This window comes from Pan troglodytes, chromosome 6 (genome assembly GCF_028858775.2).
Source record: "Pan troglodytes isolate AG18354 chromosome 6, NHGRI_mPanTro3-v2.0_pri, whole genome shotgun sequence".
Classification (NCBI taxonomy): domain Eukaryota; kingdom Metazoa; phylum Chordata; class Mammalia; order Primates; family Hominidae; genus Pan; species Pan troglodytes.
The window spans coordinates 157,088,953-157,109,088 of NC_072404.2; the positions used below are offsets into that span (position 1 = coordinate 157,088,953).

The window sequence follows — 20,136 nt, forward strand, 5'->3', positions numbered from 1 at the left end:
ATACAAAAATACATTGGAGTCACTATTCTAAGTCCTCGATTAAAAAAATAATAATTTTAGGGCTCTTTGAGCATCCTTCTGGGTTCTTCCCAGAAATAAGAATGCTTATTTGAGCATCCCTTCTGGATTCTTATTTCCATACCCTGGCCTGTGGCCTGGGCCCTACTAGCCTGTCCTTGTTTTAAAGTATACTGTGAACTGGATATTCACAAGTTCCTTGACCTCTAAGAGCTCGCAGTTAACAGGAGGGATGAGGTACCTTTGTGATCATTTGTTATAAGATGGACTGAGTGAGGAAAGAAAATGAAATGGGAAAACAGAAAGGAAGGACCGTTTGAGTAGAGAAGTCTGAAAGTGTGTGAGGGGAGCGCAGTTCAGATCCTGAGGACGGAACAATGCAACAGAAGCATTTGTTGTGTTAGGAAGAGGGATCCATTTGATAATAGAAGAAAATGCTTTAATTTCTCCATGACATTTTACATCAAAAAACTGTGTACATTTTATCATGCTTTTCTTTGTCAAAGAAAAAACAACTGAAGTAGCAGCACTGTGACTCTCTCCAGCCAGCAATCTCGGGAGAATGTTTATTGGCAATTCCTGTCTGAGAATTCAGAGTACTCCAGACTCTCCACTAAGATGTTATTTATAAAGTTGTAAGAGTTTGCTCAAGGTTGTCTGTTTTCAATTTGCATGGTGCTTTCTGTATTTTTCTTTATACAACTTCTCCCACACTCCTTACTCCAAAGTATGCAAATAGAAAGGGAGATATTAGTGGCATCATGAAGAAAGAAATTTTAGGGCCAAGTGATTGGATACAGGTGAATGGATGTGGGTGGTCAGAGAGAGATGAAGCTGATTACAAAGTTCAAGTCTGGGAGAATCTTGGTACCATTAAACAAGGAGCTTAGAAGGGAGAAACTGACTTTGGGCAAAAGGGTGAATTTGTTTTTCCTTTGACTCTACCCCTCAAGTGGAAGCAGGATTTTTAGAGAAAATCATTGGAAGTCATTGACAGTAGTAACATAGCAGGTGGGGTGTGGGATTACTAATTCCTGTGCAAGGCTTGAAGGCAGTATAACATGGTATGTTTTAGGAGCTCAACATTGTGAAGGTGCCAGTAAAATGGAGGTAAGCATCTAGAAATACAGTTTACCAACTGGTGAGCAAGACCTTCAGGAGTGCGTTAAAGTGTGTGTGTTGGAAGCTATCTTAAGATTTTATCCCTAAATGGCAAAAATGGGCAGATGAAAGGTTTTAGGTAGAGGCCTGAGGAGGTGATTTGCCTGTTAGAACAATATGGTGGGTACCTTCTTTCTCCACAGTCTGGACAGTGCCAGGACCAGGAGAAGGAGTGGAAGGGGCAGCCCCCGCTGGTGTGGGTTCTGCAATTTATGGGGCTCCATACATCCTTTTTCCCACTAGGCCCAGGGTTAGCGTAAATGAGAAGGAATTTAAGGGGCACCAAGGAACTCAGCAATCAAGATTTGTGATACTTTAATGAAATATTCTTAAAATATTAAAACTAATGAAAAAAATTCATGATGAATAAAATACCAAAATTTTAAATAAAGACAAGATCAGTAAGCTGAAGTTAATTAAAATTATTTAAGGTTGTTACTTAGTCAAGAAAAATTGTGAAGGCATGGCAATTCTCTCAAAACAAGCAAAGCAGATTTGAACACATTACTGATCGGTTTACTTCCATTAAAAGTAAAGTTATATTACATCCATCTTGGCATAAATAAAATATTTAAACTTAAAACAATGTTGTGAATTTTAATACACCTGTAGTGTAACAGGTCCCCCCCCACCCGGGTTACTAAAGAGTGTATGTCCACTGCCTGAATCCTGAAGGCCATGTGGCAAGGCCAAGGTGACCAGCCAAAGAGCAGGTGTTTGAGAAGCCAAGCATCCCAGAGAATATCTGAGAACCTACCAAAGAAAACAGCTCCATCACACACAGTAGGCTAAAAGCCAGAAAATTAGCTTACAAGTAGCTTAGGGATGGGAGGCCAGGCGGATCTCTACAGCTGTCATGCTGCCATCCAGGAGTGCCTTGTATGTAAGTCCTGATAAACTCCTCTACTCGCCAAGCTGGACTTGTCTGGGTTAATCTTTGGTTTCTCGGCTTCCTCTCAGTTTGGGGGAAGGTTTTTATTAATGCAATTCTGGGTTTTTCTTGTTACAATATCTACTTTAAAAATTTTCAATACTTCAACTACTTTAATGTTCTGGAAATATATGTGTATATATATTGATATATAACACATATACATATATATTGATATATATACACATATATACATACATATATTTTGTGTGATGATATATATATACCCTGTCTCAAACATATATATGTGTATATATATTGAGATATATATACACACATATTTCATTGATACATATTGATATATATACACACATATATATACACACATATATATATTTTTTGAGACAGGGTCTCTCACTCTGTTGCACAGGCTGGAGTGCAGTGGTGTGATCATGGCTCACTGAAGCCTCAACTTCCCAGGCTCAAGTGATCCTCCCACTTCAGTAGCTGGGATTATAAGCACATACCACTATGCCTGGCTAATTTTTTTTTTTTTTTTTTTTTTTTTTTGAGACGGAGTCTCGCACTGTCGCCCAGGCTGGAGTGCAGGGGCACGATCTCAGCTCACTGCAAGCTCCGTCTCCCGGGCTCTCGCCATTCTCCTGCCTCAGCCTCCCGAGTAGTTGGGACTACAGGCACCCACCACCACGCCCAGCTAATTTTTTGTATTTTTAGGTAGAGACGGGGTTTCACCGTGTTAGCCAGGATGGTCTCGATCTCCTGACCTCATGATCGGCCCGCCTTGGCCTCCCAAAGTGCTGGGATTATGGGCGTGAGCCACGGCGCCCGGCTGCCTGGCTAATTTTTGTATTTTTTACAGAGACAGGGTTTTGCCATGTTGCTCAAGCTGGTCTTGAACTCCTGGGCTCAAGTGATCCACCCCCTCAACCTCCCAAAGTGCTGAGATTACAAACATGAGCTACTGGACCTGGCCAAAATTTTTTTAATTAAACTTTTTTTTGTTTTTGTCTTTATTTTTAATTTTTGTGGGTTCAAAGGAAGTGTATATATTTATGGGGTACATGAGGTATTTTGATACAGGTATGCAACGTCAAATAAGCACATGATGGGGGATGGGGTATCCTCTTAATTTATCCTTTGAGTTACACACAATCCAATAACACTTATTTTAAAATGTACAATTAAGTAATTATTGACTATAGTCAACCTATTGTGCCATCGAAAATAGTAGGTCTTATTCGTTCTATTTTTTTGTACCCATTAACCATCCCCACCTTCCCTCCAGCCCCCCACTAACCTTCCTAGCCCCAATTTTTAAAAATACATAAGCACACATATACACAGGGGTGCATATTCTTCCTTGTGCCTCAGGCTCCAGTCTGGCTTGGATCCTGTATTCAGTTAAAATTTTAATACAGTCATGCACTTCATAATGATGTTTTGGAAAAAGACTGCATATACAACAGTGCATATACAAAGGTGGTCCCATAAGATTACAATGGAGTTGAAAAATTCCTATCGTCTAGTGACATCATACCTGCTAAAACATCAGAATGCAATGTATTACTCATGTGTTACTTGATATTAATAATGACTATGTCACTGGTTTATGTATTTACTATACTTTTTATTATATTATTATTTAACTTATTTTTTTAAAGTTAACTGTAAAACAGCCTCAGGCAGGTCCTTCAGGAGGGATTCCAGAAGAAGACACTGTTATAGGAGATGACAGCTCCCTGTGTGTCAGTGCTTCTGAAAACCTTCCAGTGGGACAAGATGTGGAAGTGGAAGGCTGAGATTGATCATAATGACCCTGTGTAGGCCTAGGCTAATGTGTGTGTTTATGTCTTAGTTTTTTTAAAAAATGGCTAAAAAGTTAAAAAAAAAAGCAAAGGTAGAAAAAAGCTTGTAGAATAAGGATATAAGAAAAATATTTTTGTACAGTGGTACAGTGTGTGTTTTAAGCTAATTGTTATCACAAAACAGTTAAAACGTAAAAAAATTTGAAAGATTTATAAAGTTATAGTGAGCGAAAGTTTATTAAAGGAAGAAAAGTATTTTTTATAAACTGAGTGTAGCCTAAGTGTACAGTGTTTATGAAGTGTTTAGTGGGTACAATAATGTCCTAGACCTTCATGTTGGGCCACCACTCACTCATTTACTCACCCACAGCAACTTCCAGTTCCGCAAGCTCCATTCATGGTAAGCGCCCCATACAGGTGTGCCATTTTTATCTTTTATACCGCATTTGTACTGTACCTTTTCCATGTTTACATACGTTTAGACACACAGATACTTACCATGAATTACAATGGTCTGCGGTATTCAGCACAGCCCCATGCTGTCAGGTTTGCAGCCTGGAAGCAGCAGGCCACACCACACAGCCGAGGTGTGTCCAGGCTCCACCATCTAGGTCGTCAAAGTACATTCTGTGGTGTTCGTACAGCAACAAAATCGCCTAATGACGCAATCCTCAGACCTTACCCTGTTGTTAAGGTACACATGACTCTTATTTTGTTCCTCCCGGATTTCCTGCATTAATTTTTACTTTTTAAAATATTACATTAATATATTATTTGATTGCCAGTTTTTCTGGTGCTCCCTTAAATTGCACAGCCTGCCAGCCCTTCCCTGGCTCCCCTTTCTTTTTCTGCTTTTCTTAGTGCTTCAACAGACCTGGGACGTTTTCTTTTTCTTTTTCTTTTTTTAAATTTTCTTCTTTTTTTCTTTTTCTTGTTTTGTTTTGTTTTGTTTTGAGATAGAGTCTCGCTCTGTTGCCCAGGCTGGAATGCAGTGGTGCGTTCACGGCTCAATGCAGCAACGACCTCCAGGGCTCAGGCGACCTCAGCCTCCGGAGAAGCTTGGACCACAGGCGCGCGCCACCACGCCCAGCTAATTATATATTTTTTGTAGAGACAGGTCTCACTATGTCGCCTAGGCTGGTCACAAATCTTGCTTTTTTTTCCCCCAGGCAGAGCTAGTCTCTGTTTTGCCTACCTCGCCCCCTCCTGGGCCCAGTTAGAAACCTCATCACATAATTTCATTTCTTTCCAAACTTGAAACCTTCCAAACTTGAAACCTTCTAAACTTGAAACCTTCCAAACTCACCACTTGGCGGCGTTGATCCATCCGCCCGCGCACAAAGAGAAGATCGCGGAACTTCAGAGTTAAGGGGAGCCGTTTCCCGCAGCGCTAGCCGGCAGTATTTCCAAGGCGCGAGTTGCGGAGTTTCTGTTTCCTTTTTCCTCTGGCGAGCTTTGCGTTCCCTGTGCGCCGGAAGTGATCCCCTGCGTGGCTGGGCTGCTCGGGTTAGATCGTCAGGTGAGGGAGGAAGGGATAGCCAGCGCGAAGGAAGTGCTGGAGTCGTGTGTTTTGGCTGCGCGTGATCCTGCGTGGGTCGGGAGGTGTTTCTGTGTAGGTGTCTGGCCCTTTCATCAGTCGTGCGGAGGACCGCGTGATTTCCTTCCAGTTCTCCTCGGTTTTCAGGTGGTGGCGCCATCTTCGGTAAAGGGTGCCCACCTCTCCCTATGGTGTGGCTGGCTAGCCCGGGGGTCTCTACGCTGCTTGGTCTTTGCTAACGGAGATGAAGGCAGTAATTTTTCAGTAATAGGTTTCAGATATAAGTCCCTTGGTGATGCTAATATTTATCAAGGCCTTACCATGCATTAAGAACTTTTTTAGAAGTTTAGGAAATGGCAGTGAATAAAGCAGATAAAAATCTCTGCTCTAAGGGAGCTTGCATTGTAATGAACTTTGAGAAGACAGTGGATTGGAAGTGGGATTAACTCAGAATCAAAATTTTGTCGATGGGTTGGAGGAAGAGGAAGTTATTTGGGACCAAAAAGACATACAGGTGTGAGTTTATTTGGGAGGGAGGAAGGAATCCTCATCAGATGTGCAGGAATGTTGGTACGTTGTGGTCACAAAATTGGAGTGCATAAAAATTATGAATATAGTTAGGAATTTAGGACTGGTGAGTTGTACTTTTGCCATAAGAGGTAATGTTTTTTTCTTATTTTGTTTTTTTCCTTCAGGAAAAGCCTAAAGATTAGACTGTAAGAAAAGAAAATAGAAGCCATGTTTCGAAGACCAGTATTACAGGTAGTCACTTGTCTGTATTAATACTGAGATGTATTACTATCAGCCACAGTGATCAGAAGACTTCTTTAGGCTTTTAACTACAGGGGCAAAAGACCTTTGAGCTCACCCACCCACCTCTATACTCATTTGATATGGAGGATTGGCGACGATTTTGCCAGTGTAAATTATGTTCACTAAAACAAAAAAAAAGTCCAGGTTTATTCACACGTAATAGGAATCATTAATTTTTAAAATGTGTGTGTGTTGCTTGAATTTAACCAGTGAGAGGACATTAAAGGTCTTTAGTGACCTAAAGACTGTAGGAATCATTGTTCCAACTTTTTTCTTAAGGCATGTAGTTGCTTTTTTGACCATCTACCCCCTGTGTTGCTAAACGTTCCTCTTCCCCCATCTTTCCACACTGAAGAGAGCATCTCAAGTCTCACTGGTCACCACAGATTTCACTATGTAGAAAATGCCTTCTCATTCCACTTAGTATGGGTCCTCACTTTTCCAGACACTAGCCCACCTTGAGCCAGCTTAGACTACCATTTTTCCTCACTTACCACATTCGGGCACCAGCTCCTGTAGATTCTTCTTTGGTTCTCCTACTCCCCATCCTCCTGTGAAGACCAATGAAGAATCAGTTCCTCCATGACTCTGTCATTTTCCCCACCGTAATCCTATATTCTTGGATCCCCACTTTAACCTGTATGTATCTTTAATCTATTTTTTTCTGTATTGAAATGTGAAACATGAAAAAGTTATTGCTTCTTAACGCTAACGTTACAGTATTAAAATGTCTTTAAATAAGAGTTAAAAGTTTAATTTAAAAAATTATCCAAGTTAAATAATCCTTTCCTAATCTCCAGTAGATTTTTGTGTGCCCCAAATGAGACATTGTTATTATAAATCTCTGTGTAAGATTTATGAGCTCTAGCTTGTCTGAGCACTCAAATGACATTTCCAGAATCATGACACAGGTTCTCATTAGCAGTTTGATTCTATAGTATGTTGTACTCATATCTTTATTTTCTTATCCGCCCTCTGCTCCTAAGTTTAGTGATAGGATTAGATAGCCAACAGCACCCTGGGGATTGGTGTTTATTTGATTGGTGGACTTCTGCTTTTTATATTAACAGTACTGCCACTTCAAAAATGTTTCTCTGATAGAATGGCTAGCTCTCTGAGCTCTGAATTCAGTGATGTGTACTCCCATCTTTACAGGAGCTCTTGAAATTAAGGAGGCAGCAGAGGGCTTTGGGAAAGCAGTAGCATTGGTGTCAAAGGGCCCTGGGTCCTTGAGATCACTTGCCACATACTTCCTGCAGGAGCTTGGGCAGGTGATGCAGTCTCTCTGAGGTGTTTTCTCAGCCCTAAATGGGAATAATTTTACATAACTTGTAGATTTAGTTTTAGAATTGATAATAGATAAATCCCTTAGCTGATATTCAGTAATGATTGCTGCTATTATGTGGTAGTGACTACCTTTGCTGACAATGATGTGACTTTGACTTGGACAGTCGAGTCTTTGTGTTTAATCAAAGAACCAAATTTATTAGACCTTTTTTGATGCACTGAAAACAGGAAATTTCCTATGAAATATTTATAAAAACTGTATTAGGCTAAGCTCACTACTGAAGCTGTTTAATTTTTGCAATAGCCTTGTGAAGTAGGTATTATGTATCATAATTTTTGCTTATTTTAAAATGAAACACTTTAGATTAATCATATTAGGTATCCTAATTCCTTTTAAGGTCTGAAGGAGCAACCAGGGGAAGGTAGTTTCATAGACACAGGGAATCTGACTTTGGAATATGTTCCTGTTGCTGTGTCAGAAAGTCATTCATGTGATTAGTTTTAGAATGTATTGTTTTGTTGGAATGTAACCTATTTCTCGTTCTCTAAACCAGCAGACCCCAACCTTTTTGGCACCGATAACTGGTTTCATGGAAGACAATTTTTCCATGGAGGAGGGGGGTGCCGTGGGGATGGTTTCAAGATGAAACTGTTCCACCTCAGATCATCAGGCATTAGTTAGATTCTCATAAGGAGTGCACACCCTAGATCCCTCGCATGAGCAGTTTATAATGGGGTTCTGCTCCTGTGAGAATCTAATGCTACTGCTGATCTGACAGGAGGCGGATCTTGGTCAGTAATGCTTGCTCGCTGCTTGCTGCTCACCTCCTGCTGTGCAGCCAGGTTCCTAACAGGCCACAGACCTCTACTAGTCCCCAGCCCTGGAGGCTGGGGACTCTCCTCTAACTGGCTGTTCGTTATGCCTGAGAGTAAGGCTTTCCATTTATTCCACACCTCCTGACACTTGTTTGATCATTGCATATGTTATTAATGAATCTACTTATTAAATTATTAATTATAAAGCATCTCTTTTAACTCTCTTTTGGTCTAATGATGGATTAAATCAGTACTCATGTTGGATCTAAATTTCTTAATTTCTAAAGTCCACTGTAACCAAAATACAGTAATAATATACCAGTTGTTTATACTAAAAAAAAATTAGAGGATGTATATATTGAATATATGTAGTACTTTTTGTCTCTTTTTGTCTCTCCAGCTAATGAAAGCTGGATTTTGAAAATACTTGGCAGCAACTCTTAGGTACAGGTTGGATTTACAAATATTATCATACTCTGTAATGTTAAAGTGATACTATTTTGATTTTTCCTTTTGTGTGCAAACACAGAAGTGCCATAATCAAGGAGATTGTCGCAAAATAAATGGGAGTACTATAACTTAACTCTTGAGCATGCCTTCTAGTACCTTCCTTGTACCTTTGGGCTTCTGCAGTAGGCTGCTCTTGAAGTGTTTGCCGGGGCCTTCTGGCACTCTGTTGGGAGAACATGAGAAGAGCTTCTCTTCTCTTCTGGAATTTACAGGAACTACTGACTATATGGTGAATGAACGTGAGTAATTCTTCTGTTTGCATTTGCCTTTCCTAAAAAATTAAAGCCATGTTACTCATTTGTTCTTCTTTAGGTACTTCGTCAGTTTGTAAGACATGAGTCCGAAACAACTACCAGTTTGGTTCTTGAAAGATGTAAGTAGCTAATTTCCAAGTTTAAAATGTTATTTTTAGTAATTTGCCAATCTCAAATGTGTTGTAGAAGAGGTATGCTGCTTGGGTTAACCATGTTGCCATTGTGCTTTTAGCTCATGTTTGCTCTTCACATCTTAGCCTTGACCCATCAGGCTGTGGAGACATAGTATAAACTGAGCCCCTATTCTCCTTATCAGCCAGTTACTACTCATTCTTGTCAACACTGTCCTGCATAAGAATTTCCTTGAGTCATATTTGGTTATCTGAGTCTTCCCGGGTTATGTTGTATTAGGCTGAGATTGTAAAAGATATTGTTTCTTCACAGAAATATTCCCTTGTGTTTATAAAGATTTTCAGATCTCAGATTTGTTCTTTTAGCTCCACAGTCAGTTAAAAAAGATATCTTAAAGAAGAATTTAAGATCTAGAGCTTACAGTTTGTTTTGTGGGGCTGCTTTCTCTATGACTATTTTCTTCTTTCTTGCCAACTCTCTTCTCTCGCAACCTCTCCTTATTCATTCCTTAACTTATTTTCTGATCTTCCAGAACTTGGGTTTTACTTAATACAGAGATTGAAGTTGAAGTCATATTTACAGCATTTCTTCTGGACATTTCTCTCAGTCTTGGGTGTGGATTTCTTTTTTTTTGAGACTGAGTCTTGCTCTGTCGCCCAGGCTGGAGTGCAGTGGCGCAGTCTCCGCTCACTGCAAACTCCGCCTCCCGGGTTCATGCCATTCTCCTGCCTCAGCCTTCCAAGTAGCTGGGACTACAGGCGCCTGCCACCATGCCCAGCTAATTTTTTGTATTTTAGTAGAGATGGGGTTTCACCGTGTTAGCCAGGATGGTCTCTCTTTCCTGACCTCGTGATCCGCCCGCCTTGGCCTCCCAAAGTGCTGGGATTACAGGCGTGAGCCACCGCGCCCAGCCAGGTGTGGATTTCTTTAATGGTCAGCTTAGAGGCTGCTATAAAAAAATACCATAGACCAGGTGGCTTCACCAACAGCATTTATTTCTCACAGTTCTGGAGGCTAAAAATCCAAGATTCGTGTGCCAGTATGATTGAGCTCTTGGCGAGGACTGTCTTCCTGGCTTGCAGATGGTTGCCTTCTCACCGTGTCTTCACATGGTAGAGACAGAAAGTTCTGAACTCTTCCTGTTACTATAGGGACACCTCACCCTGATGACGTCATCTAAGCCTAATTACCTTTTAAGGATCCCACTTCCAAATACCATTACATTGAGGGTTAGAGCTTCAACATACAAATTTTGGGGGAAGGGGCACAAATATTCAGTCTATAGCAGGTTGTCTCATTTGGTCTTGATATTGTGTTTCAGCCCTGAATCGAGTGCACTTACTTGGGCGAGTGGGTCAGGACCCTGTCTTGAGACAGGTGGAAGGAAAAAATCCAGTCACAATATTTTCTCTAGCAACTAATGAGATGTGGCGATCAGGGGACAGTGAAGTTTACCAACTGGGTGAGTACAAAAGACTGGGGTTTTAATTTTATCAGCAATAAATAGATATTATTTATTGCCAGTTATCTAATTTAGAGATAAACCACTTTAAACAAGATCTGTCTTTCATTCTGTTTGTTCTCTTAGAAATCGTGACATTGGTTTTCCTGGGCATGTTGTCTGTTGGCATTTGTAACCAATTTCCTATTTTTATGATTTAGGTGATGTCAGTCAAAAGACAACATGGCACAGAATATCAGTATTCCGGCCAGGCCTCAGAGACGTGGCATATCAATATGTGAAAAAGGGGTAAGTTGAAGAGGGAAGGATCTTATGGATTGAATGATTTAAAGAACCGATAAGAAGTGTTCTCATGGCAAGGAGTGTGTAGTCTCTTAAATCCCTGAGTACTACTTATGACTGTATTAATTTAAGAGGTATTTACTAAGTCCTTGATACTATATGCATGGCATGTTGCCATGTGTGACTAATTTGAAGGTGTATAAAACATAGTTTTAGCTTTCTAAGAACTTACAGTTTAGGGCAAACAGGGTGTGTACATAAATAGAAATAGATGAGGCAGGAGAGAAGGCAAAGTGTATCAAGTGGCATTTGAGCAAGTCAAACATCTGCTTTGAGGAATTCCTGTGCCTCTGTGGCCGGGGATGCTGAGGGTGGCTTCTTGCCTGTTGGCTGCCACATGGTATTTCCAGCAGAGGATCTGGAATGTCTGAAGCCTGACATGCCGACTTCATCTTCGTGGCAGTTATTTTATATTTGATGATTTTCTATAGGCTTAATAGTTCCCTTTTGGAAGGCTTGGATTGAGTATGTATAAAAAGTATGTTTTCCAAACTCATAGAAGGACAAAACGGTGTGTGTAACAGCAGTTGTATTGATAGTTAATATGTTTAGAAATGTACTTGTTTTGTAGAAAGAAAACATATTTTATGAAAAATAATTTAGCAATCACTAAAATTTTTCTATTCAATAACTGTATAGCTTTTCTTCCTATGTATCTTCATTGCCCTTTATGTATGTTTATGAATATGTGCACATACACACACAAACACATATAAGGTATTTCAAGGGAAGTGTCTGCACTCCCACTTACTGATTGATGGGTGTGTGTGTGGGGTGGGGAGCACCTGATGTTTCACTAATCTTTCTGTGTTGTACTTTTTTGGTGGTGGTAGACTCAAAACTGGTACTATTGTCATCTTTCCACTCTTGAAAATCATGATTAGGTTTGTTATCTAGTTTAGCCTCTAGATAGTGTAGAAATAGTCTTAGTAATTACCTCTAAGTGGTATACTAAGCTGATACAGTGTAGAAATAGTCTTAGTAATTAACTCAGGGTAATATTATACTAAACTACAAATCCATATTTTGAATTTTAATCATCTAAGTTTCTAAGGTCATAGAAAAGAATTGATAAATAAGTGAAAATCAAGTCTGTTAGGGACTCCAAAATCAAAGGTCAAGGAAAATGATACATTGGAAATTATTCCTAGAGTTTTAAATGTTGCCACTAAATTTCCCTTTGAACTGTTTTGTTTTATTTTTTAACTTCCGTAAGAGAAATAGCTGACAGATGAAAACATTGTCTGTTTTACCTAGATGTTACCAAGTCTGTTTGGACACTCTGTTTCAGTACTCCTAATCCTGAACCTTGAGAAGTGGTAGCAAAAATTAGCTTATATATGATTATATATTTCATCCTTGTCATATACTCAGTACCACCCTGACCTGACTCTTATAAAGCATATTAAGATCTCAACTAAAAACTGTGCATTTTATTTATATCAGGTCTCGAATTTATTTGGAAGGGAAAATAGACTATGGTGAATACATGGATAAAAATAATGTGAGGCGACAAGCAACAACAATCATAGCTGGTAAGAAGCTTGTGAAAATAGCTGTTTTTTCTTTTTCTCCTTTTCTTTTTTAAAAGCTTGGCTACACTGTAACTAACTAGGGTTAAGAGTACCAGTACTTATGAGGTAAGGCAACTCACTAGAAGATGTCCATAACTCTTATTTCTCTACTTGCTAAGAGTTTGTACATTTATCCCTTCCTTTAAAAAATTATTTTTATACTTACAGTTTTAGTCACAAGTAACTTTTGAATAAAGCCTAAAACTGAATTATCCATCCCAGTACTTATTGTTGAGAATTACAAAAGCTCTGAATGTATTGTCTTTTGGAAGGATCTAGCCCTAACCAGGAAGAAGCGTATGCCAAGATAAGAATTACACTAATGTGAGTGTGCAGATTTATTGGGAACCTCTTTGGTACTTAGTATGTGAAATTTCTATTTGAAATTAAGATTTTTTTAATTTTATTTTTTTTGAGCCAGAATCTCACTCTGTCACCCAGGCTGGAGTGCAATGGCACAATCTCGGCTCATTGCAACCTCTGTCTCCTGGATTCAAGTGATTCTCCTGCCTCAGCCTCCTGAGTAGCTAGGATTATAGATGCGTGCCACACCACCTGGCTAATTTTTGTAATTTTCGTAGAGGCGGGGTTTCACCATGTTGGTCAGGCTGGTCTTGAACTCCTGACCTCAGGTGATCCATCCACCTCGGCCTCCCAAAGTTGTGAGATTACAGGCATGAGCCACTGTGCCCAGCCAAGAAGTTTTTAATTTTCTCTTTTTTTGTTTTTGTTTTGAGACAGGGTCTCCCTCTGTCAACCAGGCTGGAGTGCAATGGTGTGATCACAGCTTACTGCAGCCTCTACCTCCCCAGGCTCAGGTGATCTTCCCACCTCAGCCTTCTCCCAAGTAGCTGGGACAACAGGTGTACACCATCATGCCTGGCTAATTTGTCAATTTTTTTGTAGAGATGAGGTTTCACCATGTTGCCCAGGCTGGTCTCAAACTGCTGGGCTCAAATGATCCTCCCACCTTAGCCTCCCCAAATACTGGAATTACAGGCATGAGCCATTATGCCCGGCCTAATATTCTCTTTAAACAAAATACAGTACAACATAGAAAAGATGTACACGTAAAGGTTAAAGAAGATTAAGAAGATATCCCTTAGGAAAGAGTTTTTAAACTTTTGAAAATGCTATAAGAATTTTGAAAATAATATACCCCTCTGGATGTCTGCAAGCGACATTAAGAAATTTTTTTCAATACAAAATTGTGTCATTTTTAAATGTATCAATGGAATCTAAATAGCATAGCAATGTGATACCTACTATCCTGTAAAAAAATAGCAGTTCAGCATTTGGAAATTTTACATTATTCTTTTTTCTTTGAACTTGTTTTACTGTTTTTATTTTCCCCTCAGAAGTGTATCTTAATAGTATATGGTATAGTTAAGAATTTTTTATTACCCTGTTTGTAACAAAAATGCATGCATAAAAGAAACTTTAAAATATTTAAAAGAATTCTCTGACAAATTCTCCTCAATTGACTTATCATTAAAGTTGTTTTTAGTACCTAATTGACCAAAACAATTTTAATGTATTTAAATTATATTGGAAATATGTGTTTAAATGAGATAGATGGTGCTTTTTTCACTTCTTGAGTAAATTGCTAAAATTAGACATTGTGAATTTTGTGCTTTTGTTTGCTTTTATGGACATAAATACTAAGAAAGCTTTTTAAAATAAATACATGGCAATAAACTAAATTTTACTGTATTAATGTCTCTGTGTTTATGAACTTCTGAGATATGCCCAAATTAGATATTTTTTTTTTTTTTTTTTTTTTGAGACAGCGTCTCACTCTGTTGCCCCGGCTAGAGTACAGTGACACGATCCCGGCTCACTGCAACCTTTGCCTCCCGGGTTCAAGCGATTCTCCTGCCTCAGCCTCCTGAGTAGCTGGGACTACAGGCACGCGCCACCACGCCCGGCTAATTTTTGTATTTATAGTAGGGATGGGGTTTCACCATATTGGCCAGGCTGGTCTTGAACTCCCGACCTCGTGATCTGCCCACTTCAGCCTCCCAAAGTGCTGGGATTACAGGCGTGAGCCACCATGCCTGGCTGGATAATATTTTTTAAAAATTGATTTTTGGGCTGGATGCAGTGGCTCACGCCTGTAATCCCAGCCCTTTGGGAGGCTGAGGTGGGTGGATCATTTGAAGTCAAGAGTTCAAGACCAGCCTGGGAACATGGTGAAACCCTGTCTCTACACAAAATGCAAAAAGTAGCCGGGTCTAGTAATGCGTGTCTGTAGTCCCAGCTACTCAGGAGGCTGAGTCATGAGAATTGCTTGAACCCAGGAGGCAGTGTTTGTAGCGAATTGAGATCACACCACTGCACTCCAGCCTGGGCAATAGAGGAAGACTCTCTCAAAAAAAAAAAAAAACAAAAACAAAAACAAAAATTTTTTTTTTTTTTTACTATGGAAAATGTCAAACATATATAAGAGCAGAAAAAATGGTAAAATGAACTCCTACCATTTCGCTTCAGTGTCAGCTGATGGACAGTGTTATATCCATGCCTCCAGCGACTTGACCTACACCTGGATTATTTTGAAACAGATGCTAGACATAAGTTTATTCATAAACTTCCATAGGAATCTCTAAAAGATAAGGTGTCTTTTTGAAAATGTAACTACCGTGCTATTATCACACCTAATATTAATAAATTACTGTTAATTTTTTTACTAAATATCGTAGTGTTCAAATTTCCTTGATAACTTCATAAACATTCATACATTATATTACATGATTTCTACCTTAAGTCTCTTAGATTTGCCTTTTATCTTTCTTCTTTCCTTTGCTCTAGAGTTCATGTCTTAACCACCATACCTTATTAATAATTTATAATTTGTTGTATAGAATGCTCACATGTTTTCTTACTGCTAAGTTTCTTTGAAAGTGTATTAACCTTGAAAAGCAGCGTAGGTATTTTCCTACCCTCCTGTGGGTCCCAATATAAACCACAAGTGTGGGCAAACTTTAGATTGTTCGGATTATTGAGTTGTTACTAATCAAGCCAAACGGAAGCATTTCAGATGATCTGCTGTTTTGTTTTTTTTCCTTGTCACTAGGTTCCACTAGCACAGTCAGTTTACTTTAGGTTTATGTCTAATGGTAAAATTGAAGAGCTCTTCAGTGACATTTGAATTGAAGAAAATAGAGTTTATTGGTTGATCTGTTTTATTGGTGATTTTTTTTTCTCCTAGGGATCCTATCTGTAACTAAAAAACTACCACCAGTGGATGGCACTCTTGGCTTTTTCCACAGTGATATTAATTCGAGTAGTCTCTTCTGAAGTAACCGTTCTAGACCAAAACATTCTAGTTTTTGGAAGACTATGGTCATGAACAAATATTCAGTCCTTGGTGGATAATTTTATAGTTACAAGAATCTTTTGGAATTATAAAGGAAATGCAGTCATTCCTCCATGTCCCTTGTTTCTGCATCTGTGGATTCAACCAAGCACAGATTGAATATATTTGAAAAAAAGAAACCAATAAAAATAATACAACAACAACAAAAATACAAGTGAAACAATACAGTGTAACAGCTGTTAACATAGCATTTACCTTGTATTAGATATTGTAAGTAATCTAAAGATGATTTAAAGTATACAAGAGGAAGTACATAGGTTATATGTGATTACTATACCATTTTATATCAGGGACTTGAGCATTGTGGATTTTGGTATCTATAGGGGTCCTGGAACCAGTCCCCCAATGGATACTGAAGGATGGCTACTACTTGCCTCTGTTCTTTTGTTTATTTTTAGCTAACTCCCTCTGGAACAGCATTTTAAGAGCAACGTCTGATATTTTTGGATAAAAATGCTAACTCTGTGATGTTGATTCATAAAATGTTCCCAAGAATTGGCATATTAAAATTATTCTGGGCCAGGTGCGGTGCTCACGCCTGTAATCTCAGCACTTTGGGAGGCCAAGGCGGGCAGATCACTTGAGGTCAGGAGTTCAAGACCAGCCTGGCCAACATGGTGAAACGCTGTGTCTATTAAAAATACAAAAGTTAGCCAGGCATGGTGGTGCACACCTATAATCCCAGCTACTGGAGAGGCTGAGGCAGGAGAATCGCTTGAACCCAGGAGGCAGAGGTTGCAGTAAGCTGAGATCGCACCACTTCACTCCAGCCTGGGTGACAGAGACTCCCATCTCCAAAGGAAAAACAAAAAGTTATTCTGTATTGTAATTTAAACATAAAATTTCTTCTATTTGAATTTTTAAAGTTAAAAACATAAGTAAATCCTGTCATTGCTAACAGGGCCACATACGGACTCTTACTCTTTCCTCTAGACCCCCAGAGTGTAGAATGTGATACACTTTTGTCCTTTTCTCTGAGGATGTGCTGCCTAGTGTCATGGAATCTGCCTGACCATTGCAAGCATCCAATTTTGTGACCAGTTCTTTTGCAGGAAATTGTTTCTGAGAAGACTGAAAGACAAGAAATATCCCACCTCTTCTAACAAGATCTGAATTGTTCGAAAAGCAGCCAGTGCCTAACTTGTAGCTCCACTTATGCCAACTGTATATATACCTCTCGTGAGCATAGCAAGTTATTTAATATTTTGAAAAGATGGCTAAAATCCTTTTAATGAATAGCACTAAAGTTATATGTATTAGAGGAGAATTATTGAATGAGATGGAGAAAGAGTTCTGAAATTAATATTTACATTTTGGCTTTTTTACAGATAATATTATATTTCTGAGTGACCAGACGAAAGAGAAGGAGTAGAAAGGATGATTCTTCTTCGGCCATCATTTGGTACAGTCTCATTTCCAAGTCATGTATAATCTTTATGGCTTCCAAGGACAAGAATTAAAATACTCTTTTACGTAAAATGAGTAATAATCTTTTTTCTGACTGTCGTTCTCGCTCTCCTTTTTGTGGTATAATCTTGGTAGCTACTATCTGTTATGGCATTTACTAGTTGTTTATTCTTCTAGGGGTGGTTTCTATGTACAGGTATACAAAATAGTAAACTTTCAGGCTCATTTGTGTTATGGCAAAGGGATAAATATGCTTTGGGAAGGTCTCCTGGTTTTTGTATACACTTCTATTACAATATTGATTTGTCCAATCAGTGAATTTACTGAGCATCACTGTATGTAAGACATTTATCCCATATTTGTAAATATTGATTTTCTTAACGTTTTGCTCTGTAGACATGAAGGCAAGGACTGAATCTTCTGTTTGCCTGCACTTTAAACCGTGCTTTACATAGAATAGCCACTCAGTAAGCATTGATAGATGAATCATCCCAATGGGATTCTAAGCTTCAGCTCAAATTGAAGGGGGTTGCTGAGCAGTGGTTAGTGTCTAACCTAAACATCTTTAAGACTAACCTACCTTCTTCATATCTTTTGTTTTCGGACAGTTTCATTAGTAGCATTGATGAAACATAGTTTATCAGCAATAAGGACCTGAATAATTAGAGATGAAATCGTTCATCTCCAGGTGATGCCACAGGAGCTGTAGTTTTATTCTTTCTCTGCCCCTGTTATCTGTGGGGAAAAGAAAGAGAGATCAGACTGTTACAGTGTCCATGTAGAAAGAAGTAGACATGAGAGACTCCATTTTGTTCTGTACTAAGAAAAATTCTTTTGCCTTGAGATGCTGTTAATCTGTAACCCTACCCCCAACCCTGTGCTCGTAGAAACAAGTGCTGTGTCGACTCAAGGTTTAATGGATTTAGGGCTATGTAGGATGTGCTTTGTTAAACAAATGCTTGAAGGCAGAATGCTTGTTAAAAGTCATCACCACTCCTTAATCTCAAGTACCAAGAGACACAAAACACTGCAGAAGGCCGCAGGGACCTCTGCCTAGGAAAGCCAGGTATTGTCCAAGGTTTCTCCCCATGTGATAGTCTGAAATATGGCCTCGTGGGAAGGGAAAGACCTGACCGTCCCCCAGCCTGCCACCTGTAAAGGGTCTGTGCTGAGGAGGATTAGTAAAAGAAGAAGGCCTCTTTGCAGTTGAGATAAGAGGAAGGCATCTGTCTCCTACTTGTCCCTGGGCAATGGAATGTCTCAGTGTAAAACCTGATTGTATATTCCATCTACTGAGATAGGAGAAAACCGCCTTAGGGCTGGAGGTGAGACATGCTGGCGGCAATACTGCTCTTTAAGGCATTGAGATGTTTACGTATGTGCACATCAAAAGCACAGCACCTTTTTCTTTACCTTGTTTATGATGCAGAGACATTTGTTCACATGTTTTGCTGCTGACCCTCTCTCCACTATTACCCTGTTGTCCTGCCACATCCCCCTCTCCGAGATGGTAGAGGTAATGATCAATAAATACTGAGGGAATTCAGAGACCGGTGCTGGCACGGGTCCTCCGTATGCTGAGCGCTGGTCCCCTGGGCCCACTTTTCTTTCTCTGTACTTTGTCTCTGTGTCTCTTTGTTTTCTCAAGTCTCTTGTTCCACCTGACGAGAAACAGCCACAGGTGTGGAGGGGCAGGCCACCCCTTCATCTGGCGCCCAACCTGGGGCTAAGGGATCTATTCTATTTATTTGCGCTGACTGAATTTTTTCTTCCACTAATTTAATTTCTTTTGTTGCCTCTGGGGTTAATATTCTTTTAAGTCTGGGTCTCCTCTTAAGATAGAGGGCAAATTTGACATGGCATAAGTAGGAATGCCTAAAGTTGGCCAAATCCAATTAATATCGCCTAGCAATTTTTGAAAATCATTTAATGTTTTTAATGTCTTTTTTTATTTCTATTTTTTGTGGCTTAATTTTTCTATTTTCTATCTGCATCCCTACATAATGAAAAGGAGTAGAGGTTTGAATCTTATCAGATGCTATTGCCAGTCCTGCGTTGGCAACCTCTGCTTACAGAAATGTGTAAGTCAATTAATTTGTCTCGTTTCTGCAGCACATAAAATATCATCAGCATAATGAATGATATAACAGTCTGAAAACTTGTCTCTAACTGGTTGAAGAGCTCAACCTATGAAAGTCTGACAAATAGTTGGACTATTAAGCATTCCCTGAGGTACCACTTTCCACTGAAACCTGGTGGCTGGTTATTATTTATGGCTGGTATAGTAAAGGCAAATTTTTCACAATCCTGCTCCGCCAGAGGAATGGTAAAAACGTAGTCCTTCAGATCAATTATAATTAAAGGCCTGGCTTTTGGGATCATGGCCGGAGAGGGCAACCCAGTTTGGATAGGTCGCATGGGTTGAATTACGGCATTTATGGCCCTTAAGTCCGTTAACATACGCCATCTGCTGGATTTTTTCTGAATTACAAACAGGAGAATTCCAAGGCGAGAATGAAGGCTCAATATGTCCCTTTTCTAATTGTTCATTTGCTAATAAATGTAAAACCTCCAGTTTTTATTTTGGTAGCGGCCACTGATTTACCAATACGGGTTTTTCTGTTTTCCAACTTAATGGAATGGTAAGTTTAGGAGGCTCTACAGTGGCCACCCCTAAAAAGGATACCCTATTCCTTTTCTTTCTTGATTTCTTTCAGTCTCAATTGGGACTTTAATGCCATTTTCATTTT

The 20,136-nt window shown here is 39.4% G+C and overlaps 1 protein-coding gene and 1 long non-coding RNA gene across 15 annotated transcripts in view; one reads left to right on the forward strand and one right to left on the reverse strand.

Annotated features, from left to right (window-relative positions):
• LOC107975965 (uncharacterized) overlaps positions 1–4,864 on the reverse strand; it is a 34,630-nt gene extending 29,766 nt beyond the window's left edge. For all 7 annotated transcript variants that reach the window (XR_010158698.1, XR_001719547.4, XR_010158697.1 and 4 more), the window contains exon 1: positions 4,375–4,864. This is a non-coding gene — a long non-coding RNA (uncharacterized LOC107975965). The remainder of the gene's footprint in view (positions 1–4,374) is intronic.
• Positions 4,865–5,170: 306 nt separating this feature from the next.
• On the forward strand, positions 5,171–17,458 carry SSBP1 (single stranded DNA binding protein 1). Of its 8 annotated transcripts, none has more exons than XM_001156496.6 (7): positions 5,171–5,395; positions 6,109–6,175; positions 9,152–9,212; positions 10,547–10,687; positions 10,888–10,975; positions 12,476–12,564; positions 17,308–17,458. In XM_001156496.6, the coding sequence occupies exons 2-7, from the start codon at positions 6,152–6,154 to the stop codon at positions 17,349–17,351; spliced, it is 447 nt and encodes a 148-aa protein (XP_001156496.1). In that variant the 5' UTR covers positions 5,171–5,395; positions 6,109–6,151; the 3' UTR covers positions 17,352–17,458. The 8 variants fall into 8 exon arrangements, with proteins under 8 accessions (XP_001156496.1, XP_016813761.1, XP_016800982.1 ...); XM_016945493.3 differs by having other exon boundaries at positions 5,305–5,578; XM_016945492.3 differs by having other exon boundaries at positions 5,305–5,560.
• Positions 17,459–20,136: the final 2,678 nt, after the last annotated feature.